Source organism: Coregonus clupeaformis, chromosome 28 (genome assembly GCF_020615455.1).
Source record: "Coregonus clupeaformis isolate EN_2021a chromosome 28, ASM2061545v1, whole genome shotgun sequence".
In the NCBI taxonomy this organism is placed as follows: domain Eukaryota; kingdom Metazoa; phylum Chordata; class Actinopteri; order Salmoniformes; family Salmonidae; genus Coregonus; species Coregonus clupeaformis.
The window spans coordinates 2595257-2619964 of record NC_059219.1 but is presented as its reverse complement, the minus strand read 5'-3'; the positions used below and the strand labels follow the sequence as shown (position 1 = coordinate 2619964).

At 42.3% G+C, this 24708-nt stretch overlaps 1 protein-coding gene across 1 annotated transcript; it reads right to left on the bottom strand.

Moving 5' to 3' along the window:
• Nucleotides 1-3071: 3071 nt before the first annotated feature.
• Nucleotides 3072-24651, bottom strand: LOC121543650 (B-cell receptor-associated protein 29-like). The gene is made up of 8 exons (XM_041853690.2): nt 24548-24651; nt 23900-24006; nt 13024-13124; nt 12714-12861; nt 12274-12409; nt 11892-11994; nt 11539-11630; nt 3072-4256 (listed from the first exon to the last, which is right to left on the bottom strand). The coding sequence occupies exons 2-8, from the start codon at nt 23989-23991 to the stop codon at nt 4221-4223; spliced, it is 708 nt and encodes a 235-aa protein (XP_041709624.1). The 5' UTR covers nt 23992-24006; nt 24548-24651; the 3' UTR covers nt 3072-4220.
• Between the last annotated feature and the right edge of the window lie 57 nt (nt 24652-24708).

Here is a 24708-nt window from a genome sequence, read left to right as displayed (position 1 = left end):
AACTCCAGTGAGCAGGTGAGTGGTCTCCACATCTCGGATGCTCTTTATGTCTCCGTTGGTGATGACAGGCTGGTGGCGCTCCTCTGCGGTCCGACCATGGACCGTTATCCTCTGGCTAGATTCCAATTGGAATTACACATGTGACCTGCAGGCCTGATTTTTCCTTTAAACCATGAGTTTCCAGCCACTATATTAGGGTTAAAACTAGGCCCTCAAAATAAGGCCTTATGAATTGTGTTGTACTGTCCTAAATAATTACATTTTAATGATATGATAACATATTCATTTAGGATCTCACTTGGTGAAGGCCACAGGACTGAAAATGGATGACTGCAACAACCATGCCTCTGTCACTAACAAATACAATCATGGGTGGTAACTCTACAATTCACTTGAAAGGCAAGGCACTCTGGGAAATATTCAAATAAGGCTTTACACTAAGCAGTGTGTTAATTTAACACTGAAAAGTGTGGACCCGTATAGACACTGGACCAGTATTACAGTTAACACTCTGTGTTGATTTAACACTGGAGAATTTGCAGTGTAAGATCTGATCACAATCAGATCACAATGCACCTTTTAATCGTCTAAACCTGTCTAAAAATAAGGGCACAATCAGAATGTGAACAAGATCAGGACAAGGGACACATGTTAGCACCAGGGGCTACAGTTCATCATGTCTGTGTGACTGTGTTGTGCCACAGGAGATGCCACTGTGCCAGTTTACCATAGCTGTTCTCTGCCTTTGGTGTGTGCTGCAGGAGCTTTCTTATTTCAGTTCTAATCCACTAGGTGGCAGTATTGCATACTGGTAGTAAATCCATCTCAGTCTAGAAAGTTACATTGTCAAAATTAATTGTGACATAATTAACTCAAAGATCATTATAGATATCAAATGCACATCCACTGGACCACTATACTGTGTTATAGTTCTACCATCAATGACTATCCACTATAGGTGCAATTTTTCTGTGTCTGCGTGCCTGAATGTGTATACGTTGTGTACGTATGTTTGAACGTTTTAGGGCTCTATTTAATCTGTATCGCTGAAGTGTTACGATTGTGCGATAGAAATGTAATGGTAATTTCCGATTGAGCCGACATATGCAGCGTTTACCGTGAATGCAGTCTCTGCTAACGCAGGAAATTGTAATCACACTAACGCTGAATTTCTGCGATTCGGATTGAATAGAGCCCTTAATGTGCCAAAACCGCAGAACAAATCAAGTTTGTTCCTAAATTTAGTGAATACACATGTCTTTATATTACACAGGTGAATATTTCAATCACTGGGTTGGTGGGCCAAATATATGTTGATTTGGCAAGTGATACCAAGGAAAATTTTTATTTGAATCGCTTTGTTTTGTGAAACAAATTAAATGAAATGGATGGCATTTCTCACTTGCTTAAAAAATCTGAATGTACAGTGAGGGAAAAAAGTATTTGATCCCCAGCTTTGTACGTTTGCCCACTGACAAAGAAATGATCAATCTATCATTTTAATGGTAGGTTTATTTGAACAGTGAGAGACAAAAATACAACAACAAAAAATCCAGAAAAACGCATTTCAAAAATTTTATAAATTGATTTGCATTTTAATGAGGGAAATAAGTATTTGATCCCCTCTCAATCAGAAAGATTTCTGGCTCCCAGGTTTCTTTTATACAGGTAACGAGCTGAGATTAGGAGCACACTCTTAAAGGGAGTGCTCCTAATCTCAGCTTGTTACCTGTATAAAAAGACACCTGTCCACAGAAGCAATCAATCAATCAGATTCCAAACTCTCCACCATGGCCAAGACCAAAGAGCTCTCCAAGGATGTCAGGGACAAGATTGTAGACCTACACAAGGCTGGAATGGGCTACAAGACCATCGCCAAGCAGCTTGGTGAGAAGGTGACAACAGTTGGTGCGATTATTCGCAAATGGAAGAAACACAAAATAACTGTCAATCTCCCTCGGCCTGGGGCTCCATGCAAGATATCACCTCGTGGAGTTGCAACGATCATGAGAACGGTGAGGAATCAGCCCAGAACTACACGGGAGGATCTTGTCAATGATCTCAAGGCAGCTGGGACCATAGTCACGAAGAAAACAATTGGTAACACACTACGCCGTGAAGGACTGAAATCCTGCAGCGCCAGCAAGGTCCCCCTGCTCAAGAAAGCACATATACAGGGCCGTCTGAAGTTTGCCAATGAACATCTGAATAATTCAGAGGAGAACTGGGTGAAAGTGTTGTGGTCAGATGAGACCAAAATAAAGCTCCTTGGCATCAACTCAACTCGCCGTGTTTGGAGGAGGAGGAATGCTGCCTATGACCCCAAGAATACCATCCCCACCGTCAAACATGGAGGTGGAAACATTATGCTTTGGGGGTGTTTTTCTGCTAAGGGGACAGGACAACTTCACCGCATCAAAGGGACGATGGACGGGGCCATGTACCGTCAAACCTTGGGTGAGAACCTCCTTCCCTCAGCCAGGGCATTGAAAATGGGTTGTGGGTGGGTATTCCAGCATGACAATGACCCAAAACACACGGCCAAGGCAACAAAGGAGTGGCTCAAGAAGAAGCACATTAAGGTCCTGGAGTGGCCTAGCCAGTCTCCAGACCTTAATCCCATAGAAAATCTGTGGAGGGAGCTGAAGGTTTGAGTTGCCAAACGTCAGCCTCGAAACCTTAATGACTTGGAGAAGATCTGCAAAGAGGAGTGGAACAAAATCCCTCCTGAGATGTGTGCAAACCTGGTGGCCAACTACAAGAAACGTCTGACCTCTGTGATTGCCAACAAGGGTTTTGCCACCAAGTACTAAGTAATGTTTTGCAGAGGGGTCAAATACTTATTTCCCTCATTAAAATGCAAATCAATTTATAAAAATTTTTACATGCGTTTTTCTGGATTATTTTTTGTTATTCTGTCTCTCACTGTTCAAATAAACCTACCATTAAAATTATAGACTGATCATGTCTTTGTCAGTGGGCAAACGTACAAAATCAGCAGGGGTTAAAATACTTTTTTCCCTCTCTGTATATAGTTGTATTTCTTCGATTAAACAAAGATATCTTGTAAATGTAATACAACAATTAAACATTTTTAATATGGGATAACATGTTGGTATGTGGAGACTTATTATTTTTTTTCACAGCACAAACAACTTTAATAGTGAGCAATACTGAAATATTGAAACACTTGCTTACTCAAAGCACATTTTTGTAGTTGGAATGAGAAACTATATCTACAGTGGTCTGAAAGGCACTTATTCTGTCAGGGAAGCTTCTGTCCCCTAGTATTGGAATTTAATGTACAATACATTGGGGAGAAAAATGTCTGGCCCTATAGGAGATAAGTGCTTAGGGCATGGGGGCTAGAGGAAGACTTGTTGGTCAATCCCACTCCAAGTGCTGACCCGGTCTACCCAACCAAACCCCTGGGCTGGGACAGTCATACTCTGGTTTTATTAGTCTATACAATCTTCACAGTTGTGTGACACACTACAGGGGGTCTGAGAGTGAGAAAAGGAAATATGAATCTCCACACACATTTCCATTTCAGTTTCCTTATTACCAAAAAGAAAATCATGACCCAATATTGGATTTTCAATCTAGCCTGACCCTGTGTAATATCCACAAACCACTTAACATCTAAATACGTAGAATATCTTCAGAGGAATGAAAACAGATCACCATTGATATAAAATATTCAACAACAAAATCACTCAATATAACTTCTTTACCCCTATGAACTCAATGTTAATTTTGTTTAACAAAACACATACAACTAAATTTGTAATATGCATAGCTGCTAAGGTAAAAATAATGATATGAATGCAACAGTGGTGCTCTTGCCATATACATGGAATAAAACAGCATAGCAAGCCAATTACATCAAAAATACACTCAAAGTAGAAGACATGACTGTAATCTGAAGCTTGTACAGCCATGCATGCAGGCATTCATTCACAACTGTGCAATTCTCCAAAAGTCAGCAAATAATATAAACACTATTTCTAGGCTGGTGTAGTAGCTATTCTATTATAAACGTGCTCAGGTGCTTTTTATCTGAGTTTTGCCGGCTCAGTGAGGCTTTGGAGGAGTATTTTGGTGACATCATGCACAGGTGTTTTCAGTATTTCAAAGGAAGGCGATAGCGTGCGTGACTGTTTTTTCTGGTTTCTTGGTACGATCTGTAAACGTTCTGACCGCTGTAGTCATAAGAACTATCAATCATCCTTTTTGTGTCCACTCTCTTGAAGATTCTGGAAAAAATAAATAATATATACAGTATATCTGTGAAGTAAATGTATAGTAATACTAAAGTCAGAGCTGAAGTATTCTGTTTACAGTTGAGCAGGGTAGTAATACAGTGCATTCGGAAAGTATTCAGACCCCTTGACTTTTTCCACATTTTGTTACGTTACAGCCTTATTCTAAAATGGATTAAATTGTTTTTTCCCCCTCATCAATCTACACACAATACCCCATAAGGACAAAGCAAAAACGGAAATATCACATTTACATAAGTATTCAGACCCTTTACTCAGTACTGTGTTGAGGCACCTTTTGGAGCGATTACCGCCCGAGTCTTCTTGGGTATGACGCTACAAGCTTAGCACTCCTGTATTTGGGGAGTTTCTCCCAATCTTCTCTGCAGATTCTCTCAAGCTCTGTCTTGGCTGTGTGCGTAGGGTCATTGTGCTGTTGGAAGGTTAACCTTCGCCCCAGTCTGAGGTCCTGAGCGCTCTGGAGCAGGTTTTCATTAAGGATCCCTCTGTACTTTACTCCGTTCATCTTTCCCTCGGTCCTGACTAGTCTCTCAGTCCCTGCCGCTGAAAAACATCCTCACAGCATGATGCTGCCACCACCATACTTCACCGTAGGGATGGTGCCAGGTTTCCTCCAGATGTGACGCTTGGCATTCAGGCCAAAGAGTTCAATATTGGTTTCATCAGACCAGAGAATCTTGTTTCTCAAGGTCTGAGAGTCCTTTAGGTTCCTTTTGGCAAACTCATAGCGGGCTGTCATGTGCCTTTTACTGAGGAGTGGCTTCCGTCTGGCCAGTCTACCTTAAAGGCCTGATTGGTGGAGTGCTGCAGAGATGGTTGTCCTTCTGGAAGGTTCTCCCATCTCCACAGAGGAACTCTGGAGCTCTGTCAGAGTGACCATAGGGTTCTTGGTCACCTCCCTGAGCAAGGCCCTTCTCCCCCGATTGCTCAGTTTGGCCGGACGGCCAGCTCTAGGAAGAGTCTTGGTGGTTCCAAACTTCTTCCATTTAAGAATGATGGAGGCCACTGTGTTATTGGTGACCTTCAATGCTGCAGACATTTTTTGGTACCCCAGATCTGTGCCTCGACACAATCCTGTCTCTGAGCTCTATGGACAATTCCTTCGACCTCATGGCTTGGTTTTTGCTCTGACATGCACTGTCAACTGTGGGACCTTATATAGACAGGTGTGTGCCTTTCCAAATAATGTCCAATCAATTGAATTTACCACAGGTGGACTCCAATCAAGTTGTAGAAACATCTCAAGGATGACTAATGGAAACAGGATGCACCTGAGCTCAATTTCGAGTCTCGTAGCAAAGCGTCTGAATACTTATTTACATAAGGTATCTGTTTTTTTATTTTTAATACATTTACTAAAATTTCTAAAAACCTGATTTCGCTTTGTCATTATGGGGTATTGTATATAAATTGCTGAGGGGGAAAAAAATAATTATATCAATTTTAGAATAAGGCTGTAATGTAACAAAATGTGGAAAAAGTGAAGGGGTCTGACTACGTTCCGAATGCACTGTATACAGTATCTAAGTGTTGACAGCTTTGAACAAGGCTGGGTGAGCAGTAATATGAAATTAAATATGTACAGTGCCTTCAGAAAGTATTCATCCCTCTTGATTTATTCCACATTTTGTTGTGTTACAGCCTGAATTAAAAATGGATGAAATAGATTTTCTTCTCACCCATCATTACACAATACCCCATACTGACAAAGTGAAAACGTTTTTTTTTTTTCATTTACATGAGTATTCACACCCCTGAGTCAATTCGTTGTAGAAGCACCTTTGGTAGCGATTACAGCTGTGAGTCTTTATGGGTAAATCTAAGAGCTTTCCACACCTGGATTGTGCAATATTTGCCCATTATGCTTTTCAAAACTCTTTAAGCTCTGTCAAATTGGTTGTTGATCATTGATGATTGTGATGGCGCCGGAGGGGATGGCTGCCGTTTTATGGACTCTTAACCAACCGTGCTATTTTGTGTGTTTTTTCGCATTGTTTGAAACTTATTTTGTACATATTGTTGCTGCTACCGTCTCTTATTACTGAAAAGAGCTTCTGGACATCAGAACTGCGATTACTCACCTTGAACTGGACAAATAATTTTTACTTTATGAGTCGGACGAGAGGGATTTGCTCTAGACACCCGACAGGGCCCTCATCCCTGTCATTTGCAGTAGAAAGAAAAGGAGATATCGCGGAAGGAGATCGGAGTGCTTGATAAGGAGCCGGCGACGAGTGGCTAACTTGGCCAACTTACAATCGCTTGATAATAAAATGGACGAACTACAGGCACAAATATCCTACCAACGGGACATTAAAAACTGTAATATCTTATGTTTCACCGAGTCGTGGCTGAACGATGACATGAATAACATACAGCTGGCGGGTTATACACTGTATCGGCAGGATAGAACAGCAGCCTCTGGTAAGACAAGGGGTGGTGGTCTATGTATATTTGTAAACAACAGCTGGTGCACGATATCTAAGGAAGTCTCAAGGTTGTGTTCGCCTGAGGTAGAGTATCTCATGATAAGCTGTAGACCACACTATCTATATTCTTCGTAGCTTCTACCACCACAAACCGATGCTGGCACTAAGACCGCACTCAATTAACTGTATACGGCCATAAGCAAACAGGAAAAGAGGCGGCGCTACTAGTGGCCGGGGACTTTAATGCAGGGAAATTAAATCCGTTTTACCTCATTTCTACCAGCATGTTAAATGTGCAACCAGAGGGAAAAAAAACATCTAGACCACCTTTACTCCACACACAGAAATGCGTACAAAGCTCTCCCTCGACTTCCATTTGGAAAACCTGACCATAATTCTATCCTCCTGATTCCTGCTTACAAGCAAAAACTAAAGCAGGAAGCACCAGTAACTCGGTCAATAAAAAAGTGGTCAGATGAAGCAGATGCTAAGCTACAGGACTGTTTTGCTAGCACAGGCTGGAATATGTTCCGGGATTCTTCCGATGGCATTGAGGAGTACGCCACATCAGTCACTGGCTTCATCAATAAGTGCATCGATGACGTCGTCCCCACAGTGACTGTACGTACATACCCCAACCAGAAGCCGGCAACATCCGCACTGAGCTAAAGGGTAGAGCTTCCGCTTTCAAGGAGCGGCTCTAACCTGGAAGCTTATAAGAAATCCCGCTATGCCCTCCGACGAACCATCAACCAGGCAAAGTGTCAATACAGGACTAAGATCGAATCGTACTACACCGGCTCCGACGCTCGTCGGATGTGGCAGGGCTTGCAAACTATTACAGACTACAAAGGGAAGCACAGCCGCGAGCTGCCCAGTGACACGAGCCTACCAGACGAGCTAAATTATTTTTATGCTCGCTTCGAGGCAAGTAACACTGAAACATGCATGAGAGTATCAGCTGTTCCGGATGACTGTGTGATCACACTCTCCGTAGCCGATGTGAGTAAAAAAAGAGGACTGAGCATGCCCCCATTCTCATCGACGGGGCTGTAGTGGAACAGGTTGAGAGCTTCAAGTTCCTTGGTGTCCACATCACCAACGAACTATCATGGTCCAAACACACCAAGACAATCGTGAAGAGGGCACGACAAAGCCTATTCCCCCTCAGGAGACTGAAAAGATTTGGCATGGGTCCTCAGATCCTCAAAAAAATTCTACAGCTGCACCATCGAGAGCATCCTGACTGGTTGCATCACCGCCTGGTATGGCAACTGCTTGGCCTCCGACCGCAAGGCACTACAGAGGGTAGTGCGTACGGCCCAGTACATCACTGGGGCCAAGCTTCCTACCATCCAGGACCTCTATACCAGGCGGTGTCAGAGGAAGGCCCTCAAAATTGTCAAAGACTCCAGCCACCCTAGTCATAGACTGTTCTCTCTGCTACCGCACGGCAAGCGGTACCGGAGTGCCAAGTCTAGGTCCAAAAGACTTCTCAACAGCTTCTACCCCCAAGCCATAAGACTCCTGAACAGCTAATCATGGGTACCCGGACTATTTGCACTGCCCCCCCACCCCATCCTTTTTACGCTGCTGCTACTCTGTTAATTATTTATGCATAGTCACTTTAACTCTACCCACATGTACATATTACCTCAACTAGCCGGTGCCCCCGCACATTGACTCTGCAACGGTACCCCCCTGTATATATAGCCTCCCTACTGTTATTTTATTTTACTTTACTTCTGCTCTTTTTTTTCCTCAACACTTTTTTTGTTGTTGTTTTATTTTTACTTTTTTTGTTAAAAATAAATGCACTGTTGGTTAAGGGCTGTAAGTAAGCATTTCACTGTAATGTCTGCACCGGTTGTATTCGGCGCATGTGACCAATAAAATTTGATTTGATTTGATTTGAGTAAGACCTTTAAACAGGTCAACATTCACAAGGCCGCAGGGCGTATACTCTGAGCATGCGCTGACCAACTGGCAAGTGTCTTCACTGACATTTTCAACCTCTCCCTGTCTGAGTCTGTAATATCAACATGTTTCAAGCAGACCACCATAGTCCCTGTGCCCAAGAACACTAAGGTAACCTGCCTAAATGACTACTGACCCGTAGCACTCACGTCTGTAGCCATGAAGTGCTTTGAAAGGCTGGTCATGGCTCACATCAACACCATTATCCCAGAAACCATAGACCTACTCCAATTTGCATATCACCCCAACAGATCCACAGATGATGCAATCTCTATTGTGCTCCACACTGCCCTTTCACACCTGGACAAAAGGAACACCTATGTGAGAATGCTATTCATTGACTACAGCTCAGCGTTCAACACCATAGTGCCCTCAAAGCTCATCACTAAGCTAAGGACCCTGGGACTAAACACCTCCCTCTGCAACTGGATCCTGGACTTCCACATCCGCCACGCTCATCCTCAACACGGGGGCCCCTCAGGGGTGTGTGCTCAGTCCCCTCCTGTACTCCCTGTTCACTCATGACTGTATGGCCAGGCACGACTCCAACACCATCACTAAGTTTGCCGATGACACAACAGTGGTAGGCCTGATCACCGACAACGACGAGACAGCCTATTGGGAGGAGGTCAGAGACCTGGCCGTGTGGTGCTAGGACAACAACCTCTTCCTCAAAGTGATCAAGACAAAGGAGATTATTGTGGACTACAGGAAAAAGAAGAGGACCGAGCACGCCCCCATTCTCATCGACGGAGCTGTAGTGGAGCAGGTTGAGAGCTTTAAGTTCCTTGGTGTCCACATCACCAACAAACTAACATGGTCCAAGCACACCAAGACAGTCGTGAAGAGGGCACAACAAAACCTATTCTCCCTAAGGAGACTGAAAAGATTTGGCATGGGTCCTCAGATCCTCAAAAGGTTATACAGCTGCACCATCGAGAGCATCCTGACTGGTTGCATCACCGCCTGGTATGGCAACTGCTCTGCCTCCGAAGGTAGTGCGTACGGCCCAGTACATCACTGGGGCCAAGCTTCCTGCCATCTAGGACATCTATACCGGGTGGTGTCAGAGGAAGGCCCTAAAAATTGTCAAAGACTCCAGCCACCCTAGTCATAGACTGTTCTCTCTGCTACCGCACGGTAAGCAGTACCTGAGCGCCAAGTCTAGGTCCAAGAGGCTTCTAAACAGCTTCTACCCCATAAGAGCCATACGACTCCTGAACATCTAATCAAATGGCTACCCAGACTATTTGCATCCCCCCTACCCCTCTTTTACACTGCTGCTACTCTCTGTTCATTATCTATGCATAGTCACTTCAATAACTCTACCTACATGTACATATTACCCCAATTACCTTGACTAAACAGTGTCCCCGCACATTGACTCGGTACCGGTACCCCCTGTATATAGCCTCGCTATTGTTATTTTTACTGCTGCTCTTTAATTATTTGTTACTTTTATTTTGTATTATTTTATATTGTATTATTATTATTTATATATATATATATATTTTTGGTATTCTTTCTTTAAACTGCATTGTTGGTTAAGGGCTTGTAAGTAAGCATTTCACTGTAAGGTCTACACCTGTTGTATTCGGCGCATGTGACAAAATTTGATTTGATTTGATTGAATTTGCTAGACAACCATTTTCAGGTCTTGCCATAGATTTTCAAGTAGATTTAAGTCAAAACTGTAACTCAGTCAGGAACATTCACTGCCTTCTTGGTAAGCAACTCCAGTGTAGATTTGGCCTTTTGTTTTAGGTTATTGTCCTGCTGAAAGGTGAATTAATCTCCCAGTTGGTGGAAACAGACTGAACCCGGTTTTCCACTAAGATCTTTCCAGTGCTTAGCTCCATTCCGTTTATTTTTTATCCTGAAAAACTCCCCAGTCTTTAACAATTACCAACATACCCATAACATGATGCAGCCACCACAATGCTCGAACATCTGGAGAGTGGTACTCAATAATGTGTTGCATTGGATTTCCCCGAAACATGACTCTTTGCATTCAGGACAAAAAAGTTAATTGCTTTGCCACATTTTCTGCAACATTACTTTAATGCCTTGTTGCAAACAGGAATCTTTTTTATTCTGAACAGGCTTCCTTATTTTCTCTGTCAATTAGGTTAATAACTAGAATGTTCATGATCCATCCTCGGTTCTCCTGTCACAGCCATTAAACTAAAACTATTTTGAAGTCACCATTGGCCTCATGGTGAAGTCCCTATGCAGTTTCCTTCCTCTCCGGGAACTGAGCTAGGAAGGACTCCTGTATGTTTATAATGACTGGGTGTATTGATACACCATCCAAAGTGTAATTAATAACTTCACCATGCTCAAAGGGACATTCAATGTCTGCTTTTTTATTTAATTTTTACCCATCTACCAATAGGTACCCTTTTTTGCAAAGCATTGGAAAACCTTCCTGGTCTTTGTGGTTGAATCTGTGTTTTAAATTCACTGCTCGACTGAGGGACCTTACAAATAATTGTATGTGTGAGGTACAGAGATGAGGTAGTCATGTTAAACACTATTATTGCACACAGAGTCCATGCAACTTATTATGTGACTTGTTAAGTAAATGTTCACCCCTGAACTTATTTAGGCTTACCATAACAAAGGGGTTGAATACTTATTGACTCAAGTACACATTTCAAAAAATATAATTCCACATCGACATTATGGGGTATTGCGTGTAGGCCATTGGCCAAAAATCTAAATGTAATCAATTTTTAGTTCAGGCTGTAACACAACCAAATGTGGAAAAAGTCAAGGGGTGTGAATACTTTCTGAAGGCACTGTAGGCTAAGTGTAGATACTGTATGTATGATCAGCTCTGGGGTTACCTGGTGTTCTTTCAGCAGTCGGTCGTATTCTTTGGTCAGTCCATCGAATTGTTTCTTCATAGCTTCCATCTCGGATTGGGACTTTTTCAAGGCTAGGGAAAACATTAACACCAAAGCTTTGCCATTATCATCCAATTCCCATGCATATCATCCAATCTATCTAAAAGGTGACATGCTATGGGTCAAAGTGCATATACTTGAACAGTAATTGAAGCCCATGTTTGTTTTATTGTCTGATTTCATTTGGTTGGTTATTGTATTGTAGTTGTACATTTTCACTTTATTTAAGTATTATTGGATTTTTGGTTCCATTATTCAGTCTGTCACAAAAGTATTGTGTGTGTCTTCCTCACCTTCCTTTGAGCCCTTCAGTTCTCCTCTCAGTTTCTCCATCTCTGACCTCAGCAGCTCGTTTCCCTCCGCTGTGGCCTTGTCCCCCTTCCCATCCATCAGAGTCTGAAACAAACACAGGTAAACATTAACAAACATGAACCACTTATCACACCTCTCAACCAAATGCAGTACCAAAATTAGTTTAGTTTATTTTAGAGTGGATGAAGGCCCATATCTCTGAGTAGGAGTTCTGATATAGCATCAGTTTCGCCTTTTAAATAAAAATGAATACGTTTTCATGGACAAGGGGGGCCTTATGCTAGATCAGCGCTCTTCTTTTTGAGACCCTTTTAAATATTGGCTCAGGTGCAGAAATGGCAGTGATACTGGGTATGACCTTACCTTCTTCAGTAGCTCGTTGTCCTCCATGTATTTCTTGGCAGTTTGGTTGGCATTCTCTGCCTTGGTCTGCAGAGAGGCCGTGGTGCCAGATTCCATCGCCAGCTGGTTGATCAGAGTGATCACCCGCCTCAGTACCCTGTAGGTAAACAACAACACACACAGAGATGGTGTTCAATACTGAGAATAACAGAGAACTGGCACCTGAACTTGTCCATCTCAACACATTTTTTGTTTTCCATTGCTAAACATTTTGCTACGGTGTGCCCTACTGAACACGACCAGAGTGTTATGGTCATTGTAATGAATAAAGAAATCTCTATGATTATGACGATCCATGCACTGGCTGGTTTTTCACCAGTATCCATCCCAATGTGATGATGACACAGTGAGGATTCAGTATGTCAATGGGTGAATGATGGACAGACAGATCCAGGACTTACAGCCAGAGGAAGAGGGAAAAGCCGGAGATGTAGAGGTTCCTCTGGGCTCTAAACAGCTTCATGTTGAGGTTGTCAAACATGTTCGGATGCAGATTAGCGTCCTTGCTGTTTCCCGCCCCCGAATACTTCCTCACCTCGCGCACAGCGTCTACAGGAGGACAGGAGGGTGTGCAGGTGTGGTACGACATGGTTAAACATGGCAAAAGCATTGTATGAGATTGAAATTGTAAGATCTCAGGTGAGTGTCACTATTGTGAGTCATTATGATCTGTGAGTAGATTAAACATTAAACTTTTTGGCATCAGCTTACCGAAGAAGAGGACTATAAGGATTATGATCATGGCGAGGAAGAATTTATTCCAAAACCTGGCCATTTTGTTCCATATTCTCAGCTGGAAGATCCTCTGCCATCTGCAAAACAGCACAAAAACAGAATGCTGAGACTCAGAACACTGCAAAAACAAGTCTAATAAAATATCTGTGGATGCAGTTTAGGGCTGTCCCCCCCCGAAAAAAATAAAAAATATAAACTGTTGACCGAAAGTCGTCTGTCCTTTCAAGCATTCGATTGGTTGATTTTTAAACATGTATTTTTCCATATATATATATATATATATATATATATATCTCACATACACACACACACGCACACGCACACGCACACGCGCACACACACACACACACAGTGAGGGAAATAAGTATTTGATCCCCTGCTGATTCTGTACGTTTGCCCATTGACAAAGACATGATCAGTCTATAATTTCAATGGTAGGTTTATTTGAACAGTGAGAGACAGAATCACAACAAGAAAATCCAGAAAAACACATGTCAAAAATGTTCTAAATTGATTTGCATTTTAATGAGGGAAATAAGTATTTGACCCCTCTGCAAAACATTACTTAGTACTTGGTGGCAAAACCCTTGTTGGCAATCACAGAGGTCAGACGTTTCTTGTAGTTGGCCACCAGGTTTGCACACATCTCAGGAGGGATTTTGTTCCACTCCTCTTTGCAGATCTTCTCCAAGTCATTAAGGTTTCGAGGCTGACATTTGGCAACTCGAACCTTCAGCTCCCTCCACAGATTTTCTATGGGATGAAGGTCTGGAGACTGGCTAGGCCACTCCAGGACCATAATGTGCTTCTTCTTGAGCCACTCCTTTGTTGCCTTGGCCATGTGTTTTGGGTCATTGTCATGCTGGAATACCCATCCACGACCCATTTTCAATGCCCTGGCTGAGGGAAGGAGGTTCTCACCCAAGATTTGACGGTACATGGCCCCGTCCATCGTCCCTTTGATGCTGTGAAGTTGTCCTGTCCCCTTAGCAGAAAAACACCCCCAAAGCATAATGTTTCCACCTCCATGTTTGACAGTGGGGATGGTGTTCTTGGGGTCATAGGCAGCATTCCTCCTCCTCCAAACACGGCGAGTTGAGTTGATGCCAAAGAGCTCGATTTTGGTCTCATCTGACCACAACACTTTTACCCAGTTCTCCTCTGAATCATTCAGATGTTCATTGGCAAACTTCAGACGGCCCTGTATATGTGCTTTCTTGAGCAGGGGGACATTGCGGGTGCTGCAGGATTTCAGTCCTTCACGGCGTAGTGTGTTCCCAATTGTTTTCTTGGTGACTATGGTCCCAGCTGCCTTGAGATCATTGACAAGATCCTCCCGTGTAGTTCTGGGCTGATTCCTCACCGTTCTCATGATCATTGCAACTCCACGAGGTGAGATCTTGCATGGAGCCCCAGGCCAAGGGAGATTGACAGGTATTTTGTGTTTCTTCCATTTGCGAATAATCGCACCAACTGTTGTCACCTTCTCACCAAGCTGCTTGGCTATGGTCTTGTAGCCCATTCCAGCCTTGTGTAGGTCTACAATCTTGTCCCTGACATCCTTGTAGAGCTCTTTGGTCTTGGCCATGGTGGAGAGTTTGGAATCTGATTGATTGATTGCTTCTGTGGACAGGTGTCTTTTATACAGGTAACAAACTGAGATTAGGAGCACTCCCTTTAAGAGTGTGCTCCTAATCTCAGCTCGTTACCTGTATAAAAGACACCTGGGAGCCAGAAATCTTTCTGATTGAGAGGGGTATTTTGAGAGGGGGTCAAATACTTATTTCCCTCATTAAAATGCAAATGAATTTATAACATTTTTGACATGCGTTTTTCTGGATTTTCTTGTTGTTATTCTGTCTCTCACTGTTCAAATAAACCTACCATTACAATTATAGACTGATCATTTCTTTGTCAGTGGGCAAACTTACAAAATCAGCAGGGGATCAAATACTTGTTTCCCCTCACTGTACACACACACACACACACACACACATATATATATATATATATATATATATATATATATATAAAAACACACATACATACATACATACATACATACAGTTGAAGTCGGAGGTTTACATACACTTTAGCCAAATACATTTAAACTCAGTTTTTCACAATTGCTGACATTTAATCCTAGTAAAAATTCCCTGTCTTAGGTCAGTTAGGATCACCACTTTATTTTAAGAATGTGAAATGTCAGAATAATAGTAGAGAGAATGATTTATTTAAGCTTTTATTTATTTATTTCTTACATTCCCAGTGGGTCAGAAGTTTACATACACTCAATTAGTATTTGGTAGCATTGCCTTTAAATTGTTTAACTTGGGTCAAACATTTCAGGTAGCCTTCCACAAGTTTCCCACAATAAGTTGGGTAAATTTTGGCCCATTCCTCCTGACAGAGCTGGTGTAACTGAGTCAGGTTTGTAGGCCTCCTTGCTCACACACGCTTTTTCAGTTCTGCCCACAAATTGTCTATAGGATTGAGGTTAGGGCTTTGTGATGGCCACTCCAATACCTTGACATTGTTGTCCTTAAACCATTTTGTCACAACTTTGGAAGTATGCTTGGGGTCATGACCGATTTGCGACTAAGGTTTAACTTCCTGACTGATGTCTTGAGATGTTGATTCAATATATCCACATACTTTTCCTTCCTCATGATTCCATCTATTTTGTGAAGTGCATCAGTCCCTCCTGCAGCAAAGCACCCCCACAGCATGATGCTGCCAACCCGTGCTTCACGGTTGGGATGGTGTTCTTCGGCTTGCAAGCCCCCCCTTTTTCCTCCAAACATAACGATGGTCATTATGGCCAAACAGTTATATTTTTGTTTAATCAGACCAGAGGACATTTCTCCAAAAAGTAAGATCTTTGTCCCCATGTGCAGTTGCAAACCGTAGTCTGGCTTTTTTATGGCGGTTTTGGAGCAGTGGCTTCTTCCTTGCTGGGCGGCCTTTCAGATTATGTCGATATAGGACTCGTTTTACTGTGGATATAGATACCTTTGTACCGGTTTCCTCCAGCATCTTCACAAGGTCCTTTGCTGTTGTTCTGGGATTGTTTAGCACTTTTCGCACCAAAGTACGTTCATATCTAGGAGACAGAACACGTCTCCTTCCTGAGCGGTATGACGGCTGCGTGGTCCCATGGTGTTTATACTTGCGTACTATTGTTTGTACAGATGAACGTGGTACCTTCAGGCATTTGGAAAATGCTCCCTAGGATGATCCAGACTTGTGGAGGTCTACCATTTTCTTTCTGAGGTCTTGGCTGATTTCTTTTGATTTTCCCCATGATGCCAAGCAAAGAGGCACTGAGTTTGAAGGTAGGCCTTGAAATACATCCACAGGTACACCTCCAATTGACTCAAATTATGTGAATTAGCCTATCAGAAGCTTCTAAAGCCATGACATCTTTTTCTGGAATTTTCCAAGCTGTTTAAAGGCACAGTCCACTTAGTGTATGTAAACTTCTGACCCACTGGAATTGTGACACAGTGAATTACAAGTGAAATAATCTGTCTGTAAACAATTATTGGAAAAATTACTTGTGTCATGCACAAAGTAAATGTCCTAACCGACTTGCCAAAACTATAGTTTGTTAACAAGACATTTGTGGAGTGGATGGAAAAACGAATTTTAATGACTCCAACCTAAGTGTATGTAACTTCTGACTTCAACTGTATATAGACACCCTATGTGTTATAATAAAATCATCTAGATGCTTGTCTGACGCTTTAAGCGAACAGTTTGATTAAATAAGACACAAATGACTCAAGAGGGAGCCAGAGATCAAGATAACCAGAAGGTGAAAAAAGTATTAACCTGACCCGACCAAAAATAAATATCCTATAAATCACATTGGCTATGCATGGCCTGTCTGCAATGAACTTGAAACATTGTATCAAGCTCGGGACAGACACAGCTGTAGACTATTTGCGCAAGGGATAAGAGCTCATCAGGTAGGCCTATTTTATGATGTTTCCACTGGATCAAAGCATTACATTTTTCCCTTCACGCTGAGTGGTTATCTTAAGGGAGAGAGCTGGAAAGATGTTTCAAATACATTGAGAAACTATTGTCATTCTCAAAATCTCAATGGATGTAAAAACAGACTGTTTGCTTTCTGTTTGAGGTGAAGAAAACATTACTTTGAGAAGCTCCACAGTTCATTAGTGGTGGTGCATTAACCCAATCACAAATACTATAAGATCCCCAAATGGGCACATTTATATGCCTACATTTGCGCGCAGGCCAGGTAGCCTATTTCTATGCGTAATCAGGTGCGCGTCCTTATTAGGGCTGTGGCGGTCACAAAATTTTGTCAGCAGGTGATTATCAAGCAAATAACTGTCAGTCTCATGGTAATTGACCATTAATTAACATAAACATATTTAGCATCTCCTGGCTTCCACACACAGCCTACAAGCCACTGATGCAGACCTTTGAAACATCTACATTAAAAAAGTCTAATAAATCCATGTAATATAGCCTATACCTTCACAATAAATCAATTATTTATTTTAGACAGGTCTAAAGAAGCATGATATGAAGGAAATTTAGTCTATTTCAGAAGAACAGAATAGCATACTCTGAGTTGTCCTTATGTTAGGTCCTGATATGGCTATGCCATATGGCTGTGGGCTACACTAGTTCATTTAGCAGACAAGATTTGCTTAGAACTCTGTGGCATTGCCTCCTCAGTGGTGCAGCGGTCTAAAGCACTGCATCGCAATGCTAGAGGAGTCACTACAGACCCGGGTTCGATCCCGGGCTGTTTCACAACCGGCCGTGATCGGGAGTCCCATAGGGCGGCGCACAATTGGCCCATCGTCATATGCGTTAGAGGAGGGTTTGGCCGGGGGGGCTCTACTTGGCTCATCGCGCTCTAGCGACTCCTTGTGGTGGCTGGGCGCCTGCAGGCTAACCTCGGACGTCAGGTGAACTCTGACACATTGGTGCGGCTGGCTTCCGGGTTAAGCGGGCGGGTGTTAAGGAGCGCGATTTGGCGGGTCATGTTTCGGAGGTCGCATGACTTGACCTTCACCTCCCGAACCCGTTGGGGAGTTGCAGCGATGAGACAAGATCGAAATTGGGGAGAAAAAGGGGGTAAAATACAACAACAAAAAAGTTCAACAAAAAAAAAGGATTTCCGTGGCATTATTTTATAGTATGAAGAATACAATTGAACAAAGCTGAATAAAATAGAAAGGATATTTTCTCCAAATGATTTGAGAGAGTGCGCACATGCGGCTATTCTGTGTTGAGTGGTTAACAAAGAAATAGTTATTCCTATTTGCTTAATTTAGAGTTATTAATGTAACTTTAGTTGTTCTACAAACGTTGGGCTATATATGTTTTGATTTTTAATACATTGTAAGGCTGCATGATGCGACTAATGATGATTTGAAAAAAGTCGCTTGAAAGGCATGATCTCTGCTTTGTTTTTTGCGCAGGCTGTACACACTTTGCCAGTCTCTCATTCACAATTTGAGAAGCACTTGATAATGCCTTGAATTTCCCGGCGGCATCCCCTTTGTGTGGCCATAATGCACCCTCAAAAAATCCATGCCTTTTGCAGCCCTTCTCCCTGAGTGCCGCCTGCTACGAAGCACTTCTCACTCACACGGCTCTCCATCATGTGATCTGGTCTTTCTCACAGGCTACAAGTGAAGACAGACACATCGGGGACGCAACTGCACTTTATCCTTATCCAATTCTTGTCTTTACATATACAAAATAATATATGTGTGAAATTCATTTTGATTTAGAATGGACCATTATCATGCACCTGTCTCGAAACAGGGGCCCGGGAAAAAATTAATTTCATCTCTGCACTTAAATAGCGAATGGAGGATGCGTTTCCTGTGGTTCATTTTCATGCCAGCCAGGTAGGCTATACTCCTGTTGTAAAGATAAGCAATGTGCTTAATATTTGCTTAACATTAGGAAAGTTGAGAAATAAATATAGTAGGCCTAGCCTATAGAAAGCTGATGGGGTCCTCTTTTTAATAGAGGCTATCACTCATTTCATAGCCTATACAAATGTTGCGCAACACAAGCTCATGGGCTCTCATGAAGTATTTGATTAGATTTTCGAATTTGGTAGGCTACTAATGACCATCAGCAGCATCAGAGCTTGGAGAAGCCTAATTACCGTGACTAAACGGTCACATGGAATATTACTGATTTCATGACTCGTGACCGCCGGTGTGGCTGTAATACGGTCACAGCAACAGCCCTAGTCCTTACTCAACATTGACAGTAGCACTCCAAACAAAAGACAATGACTAAATTGACAAAACTCATAAATGGAATGAAATAAACCAAAATGTGATTCTCACAAGAGTAGCATAGGTTGTGCGCTCTGCAAACAACGTGTCCACTCAGACAATGAGAACGGTAAAACTATTAACAGTAAATGTACTACTGGTGATATATGTAATTGTGAATTGATAGACACTAACAATCAAGGCAAACAATTCACACAACTAAGTTATAAAACAATGAATGTGCACAAATTGGCGGGAGAGAGCACATTCCAGAGTCGTACATTGTGCCTTTTAGCCACACTCCCCTTCTTCTTGGACTGTGCCATCCACACAACCTCTGCAATGGATTAGTCTCAGCCTCTACAACTGATTAGTTCACTGAGATGGGCGCGAATCAGACCGGTGTCTCGTGTCCCATACATTAAAAATATATATATTTGCTACTGCTCAAAAAAAAATTAAAAAAATGGTCGACCAAACAATCAACCAGTCAACTAATTGAGGTCAGCCCTAATGCAGCTAGTCACAACATTGTCTCAATTGTAGCATGATTCCTGTTGTAGCTTGTAGGGAGCCAAGCCCCTTTTACTACTTTGTCCATAGCTACAGCTAGAGCTATACTTCTCCATGTTATATGTTATGATGGATTCCCACTAAGCATGGACCACAACGTCTTTTGGACGTCTTTTTTTGGTCCTGTCTGGACCGGCAGTCTTTTTTTAGTGCAGTCCGGACTGGCTTTCATTTCAACTTACAGGACGTCGATTTTTTTGTCAAAATATGAACCAATCATAGACATCTTTGTTTGGTTCAGATTTGGTCTGGTCCTGACCGGCCTTGATTTGGCACAAACATAGACATCTATGTTTCACAGGTTTGGACAGCACAGTAGAGCAGGCTTTCCCACAGTTTTTCACTCAGGCCCCACTTCCAGCATTGGGGAACTTTTGACTGGTACTGTATTTATTTATTTAACACACACACACACACACACACACACACACACCCGTTCAGAAGTTTGGGGTCACTTAGAAATGTCATTGTTTTTCGAAAGACACCAGTCTCAACATCAACAGTGAAGAGGCGACTCCGGGATGCTGACCTTCAGAGTTGCAAAGAAAAAGCCATATCTCAGACTGGCCAATAAAAAGAAAAGATTAAGATGGGCAAAATAATACAGGCACTGGACTTTTTCTTTGCAACTTTCTTTGCAACTTAGACGGTCAGCATCCTGGAGTCGCCTATTCACTGTTGCCGTTGACACTGGTGTTTTGCGGGTACTATTTAATGAAGCTGCCAGTTGAGGACCTGTGAGGCGTCTGTTTCTCAAGCTAGACACTAATGTATTTGTCCTCTTGCTCAGTTGTGCACCGGGGCCTCCCACTCCTCTTTCTATTCTGGTTAGAGCACGTTTGCGCTGTTCTGTGAAGGCAGTAGTACACAGCGTTGTACGAGATCTTCAGTTTCTTGGCAATTTCTCGCATAGAATAGCCTTCATTTCTCAGAACAAGAATAGACTGACGAGTTTCAGAAGAAAGTTATTTCATTTTGAGCCTGTAATAGAACCCACAATTGCTGATGCTCTAGATACACAGAAGATAGCCCTATTTGGTAAAAGACCAAGTCCATATTATGGCAAGAACAGCTCAAATAAGCAAAGAGAAACGGCAGTCCATCATTACTTTAAGACATGAAGGTCAGTCAATACTGACAAATTCAAGAACTTTGAAGAAACTTTCAAGTGCAGTCGCAAAAACCATCAAGCGCTATGATGAAACTGGCTCTCATGAGGAACGCCACAGGAATGGAAGACCCAGAGTTACCTCTGCTACAGAGGATAAGTTCATTAGAGTTACCAGCCTCAGAAATTGCAGCCCAAATAAATGCTTCACAGAGTTCAAGTAACAGACACATCTCAACATCAACTGTTCAGAGGAAACTGTGTGAATCAGGCCTTCATGGTCGAATTGCTGCAAAGAAACCACTACTAAATGACACCAATAAGAAGAAAAGACTTGCTTCAGCCAAGAAACACGAGCAATGGACATTTGTCCTTTGGTCTGGAGTCCAAATTGGAGATGTTTGGTTCAAACTGTCGTGTCTTTGTGAGATGCGGTGTGGGTGAACGGATGATCTCTGCATGTGTATTTCCCACCGTAAAGCATGGAGGAGGAGGTGTTATGGTGTGATGGTGCTTTGCTGGTGACACGGTCTGTGATTTATTTAGAATTCAAGGCACACTTAACCAGCATGGCTACCACAGCATTCTGCAGCTATACGCCATCCCATCTGGTTTGGTCTTAGTGGGACTATCATTTGTTTTTCAACAGGACAATGACCCAACACACCTCCAGGCTGTGTAAGTGCTATTTTACCAAGAAGGGGAGTGATGGAGTGCTGCATCAGATCCCCCGACCTCAACCAAATTGTGATGGTTTGGGATGAGTCGGACTGCAGAGTGAAGGAAAAGCAGCCAACAAGTGCTCAGCATATGTGGGAACTCCTTCAAGACTGTTGGAAAAGCATTCCAGGTGAAACTGGTTGAGAAAATGCCAAGAGTGTGCAAAACTGTCATCAAGGCAAATGGTGGCTATTTGAAGAATCTCAAATATAAAATATATTTTGATTTGTTTAACACTTATTCCATGTGTGTTTTTTCATAGTTTTGATGTCTTCACTATTACAATGTAGAAAATAGTAAAAATAAAGAAAAACCCTTGAATGAGTAGGTGTTCTAACACTTTTGACCGGTAGTGTATACACACACACACACACACAGAGCGCCGACTCGCCCCACAGTTTGGGAACCAATGCAGTGGAGCACAGCAGAGTACAGAACATTACAGTAAATAAAAGTAGTGTATAGTACAGTAGAGTAGGGGTTCCCAACCTTTTTACCCTAGGGTCCCCCCACCCCCCTTTTTATCTATCTACTGAATTACACTACTGTATAGTATACTGTACTCTACTAAATTAAACTCTACTGTACTGTATAAAGTACTCTACTGAAAAAAACAACTGTCCTGTACCGTACTGTGCTCTACTGTACTGAACTGTGAAACATAGCGTAGACCAGTGGTTCCCAACCTTTCTTTTCCCATCTTTCCGTGGCACACCTCGATGGGATAAAATTCTGCGGCACACTTAAAGATTCCCTATTAATTTATTTTGTGATAATGACCATCTCTTCTGATCCATAACGCAAACCATCTATTTTCTGTGACAAACTTTATTTTATAGATTAAATAGGGTTTATTTGAAATATTTTCATAGTTTTGATAGTTCCTTACCCATTATGGTTCATTTGTGTTTACTCCTTAAAAAGAGCATCGCGCGAATATGCGCCAGAAAGAAGAAAATTTTGTTTTAGTAAAATAGACATATTAAGAAATAAATGACTCTGGCTAAGCCTAATCAGACTTGCCTGTTTTCACAGACAAAGTAAAAAGATGCAAATTACTTTGCTCGTGATACGTGTCCCTCAAATGATACAACTGTAACAACAGCCTGAGTGCACTGGAATTGAAACAACGATACAGATGTAACCATGTGCCATTTAATGCATTTTCTGACCGGCACTAGTGCTCCCAAGTCAAAATGTAATGTGCATTCCACAGGTTTATAAGAAAGTAATCAAAAATAATAATCAAGATTAGGAAAGGTTTTGCAGCACAGCTCAGGGTTCCTCAAGGCACACCAGTGTGCCTGCCGCGGCACTTCGGTTGGGAACCACTGGCCTAGACGTCTATGATTCATTCAGATTTGGTCTGGTCCGACCAAAAGTGTACTTGTTTGGGGCGGAGCTCATTAGAAAATATCCCGCATACTTTGCAAGCATTGGTTTTTACATTTACATTTTGTCCATTCAGCAGACGCTCTTATCCAGAGCAACTTACTCACCACCTGGCAGTCCGACGGATGAATCTGGGCTTGGCATATGCCAGAAGAATGGTACCTGCCCCAATGCATATTGCCAACTGTAAAGATTGGTGGAGGAGGAATAATGGTCTGGTGCTGTTTTTCATGGTTCGGGCTAGGACCCTTAGTTCCAGTTAAGAGAATTGTTAACGCTACAGCATACAGTTACATTCCAGACAATTCTGTGCTTCCAACTTTGTGGCAACAGTTTGGGGAAGGCCCTTTCCTGTTTCAGCATGACAATGCCCCCATGCACAAAGCGAGGTCCATACATAAATTGTTTGTCGAGATTGGTGTGGAAGAACTTGACTGGCCTGCACAGAGCCCTATACTCAACCCCAGTCCACATACTTTTGGTGATGTAGTGCATGTGCACTACATTGCTACAGATGTGAGTGCTACGGGGCGGAAGTCATTTAGGCAGGTTACCTTGGCGTTCATGTGCACAGGGACTATGGTGGTCTGCTTGAAACGTGGGTTTTACAGAGTGGGTCAGGGAGAGGTTGAAAATGTCAGTGAAGACACTTGCCAGCTGTTCATTCAGAACTGAAAATGAACCTTTCAGTCTGTAAAATGTCTTAAAGACGTAATTTCAACATAATTTTACTTACTGGGTTGTTGCAGAATCAGGATTGGTTAGGACTCATTCCTACCTGGTGGCTGAGATGAAGGGTAGACAGAGGATGAGGAGTACACCTATTTCCACATAGAGGAAGAGAGCAACTGCAGTCCATTGCAACGTCATCTCCAACAATACAGTCTGTAAAATATGAAACATTTTAAGCAACAGAGGTCCTTTTCAGTCTGGCAGTAGGTTGTTTGCCAGAATGGAAAAGGACTGGTTTAATTATTGATTTCAACAACAGAAAAATGTAACTTGCTACGTAGCTAGCTAGTTCCCTCTGGATATATTTCAGCTAACTGTGAAACCACCAATGCAAATGTATTCAGAACAACAATGTAGTTCCTGTTTCAGCGATAAGCCTCTTATCCTAGCTAGATAGGTACAAGGTTCACATGCTTGGTTAATAACAGCCAGCAGTACTAAGTTTATGCTGTTTCATTCAGTGTGTAACATACGTCCTTATCTCATAGAAATAGTAGCTAGCTATATATTGCTAAAGACTTTGCCTAATGCAGTGACATCAACCAGGTAGCTGGCAATATTTTAAGGCAGGACACGATAGCTATCTAGCTAACTGGTACTAGCTAACGTTGGCACTTTTGTGAAATACATAGTAACTACACATATGAGGAGCCAAGTTCAATATCTTAATAATTATGCAAAGTATGTAACTTACTCTGCGGCACCCGAACAAAGAAACCAGAGGATGAACAGAGACAAGCAAACTTAAGTTTGGAGACTGTTGTTTCACGCTCCTTTTTTGCTTTCACTTTTTTTTTTTTGCGTCTCATTGGAATGACGTCAGAGAAGGTTTTACCTGTTCGCTTACTGGCTTAT

Excerpts from the sequence above, each read along its gene's own strand:
- LOC121543650 (XM_041853690.2), bottom strand. The coding sequence starts at position 23,991 with ATGACGTTGCAATGGACTGCAGTTGCTCTCTTCCTCTATGTGGAAATA. Across the intron at positions 12,862-13,023 it reads CCTTATAGTCCTCTTCTTCG|ACGCTGTGCGCGAGGTGAGG; the intron begins GTAAGCTGATGC and ends GTCCTCCTGTAG. Across the intron at positions 11,995-12,273 it reads ACAACGAGCTACTGAAGAAG|ACTCTGATGGATGGGAAGGG; the intron begins GTAAGGTCATAC and ends TGTTTGTTTCAG.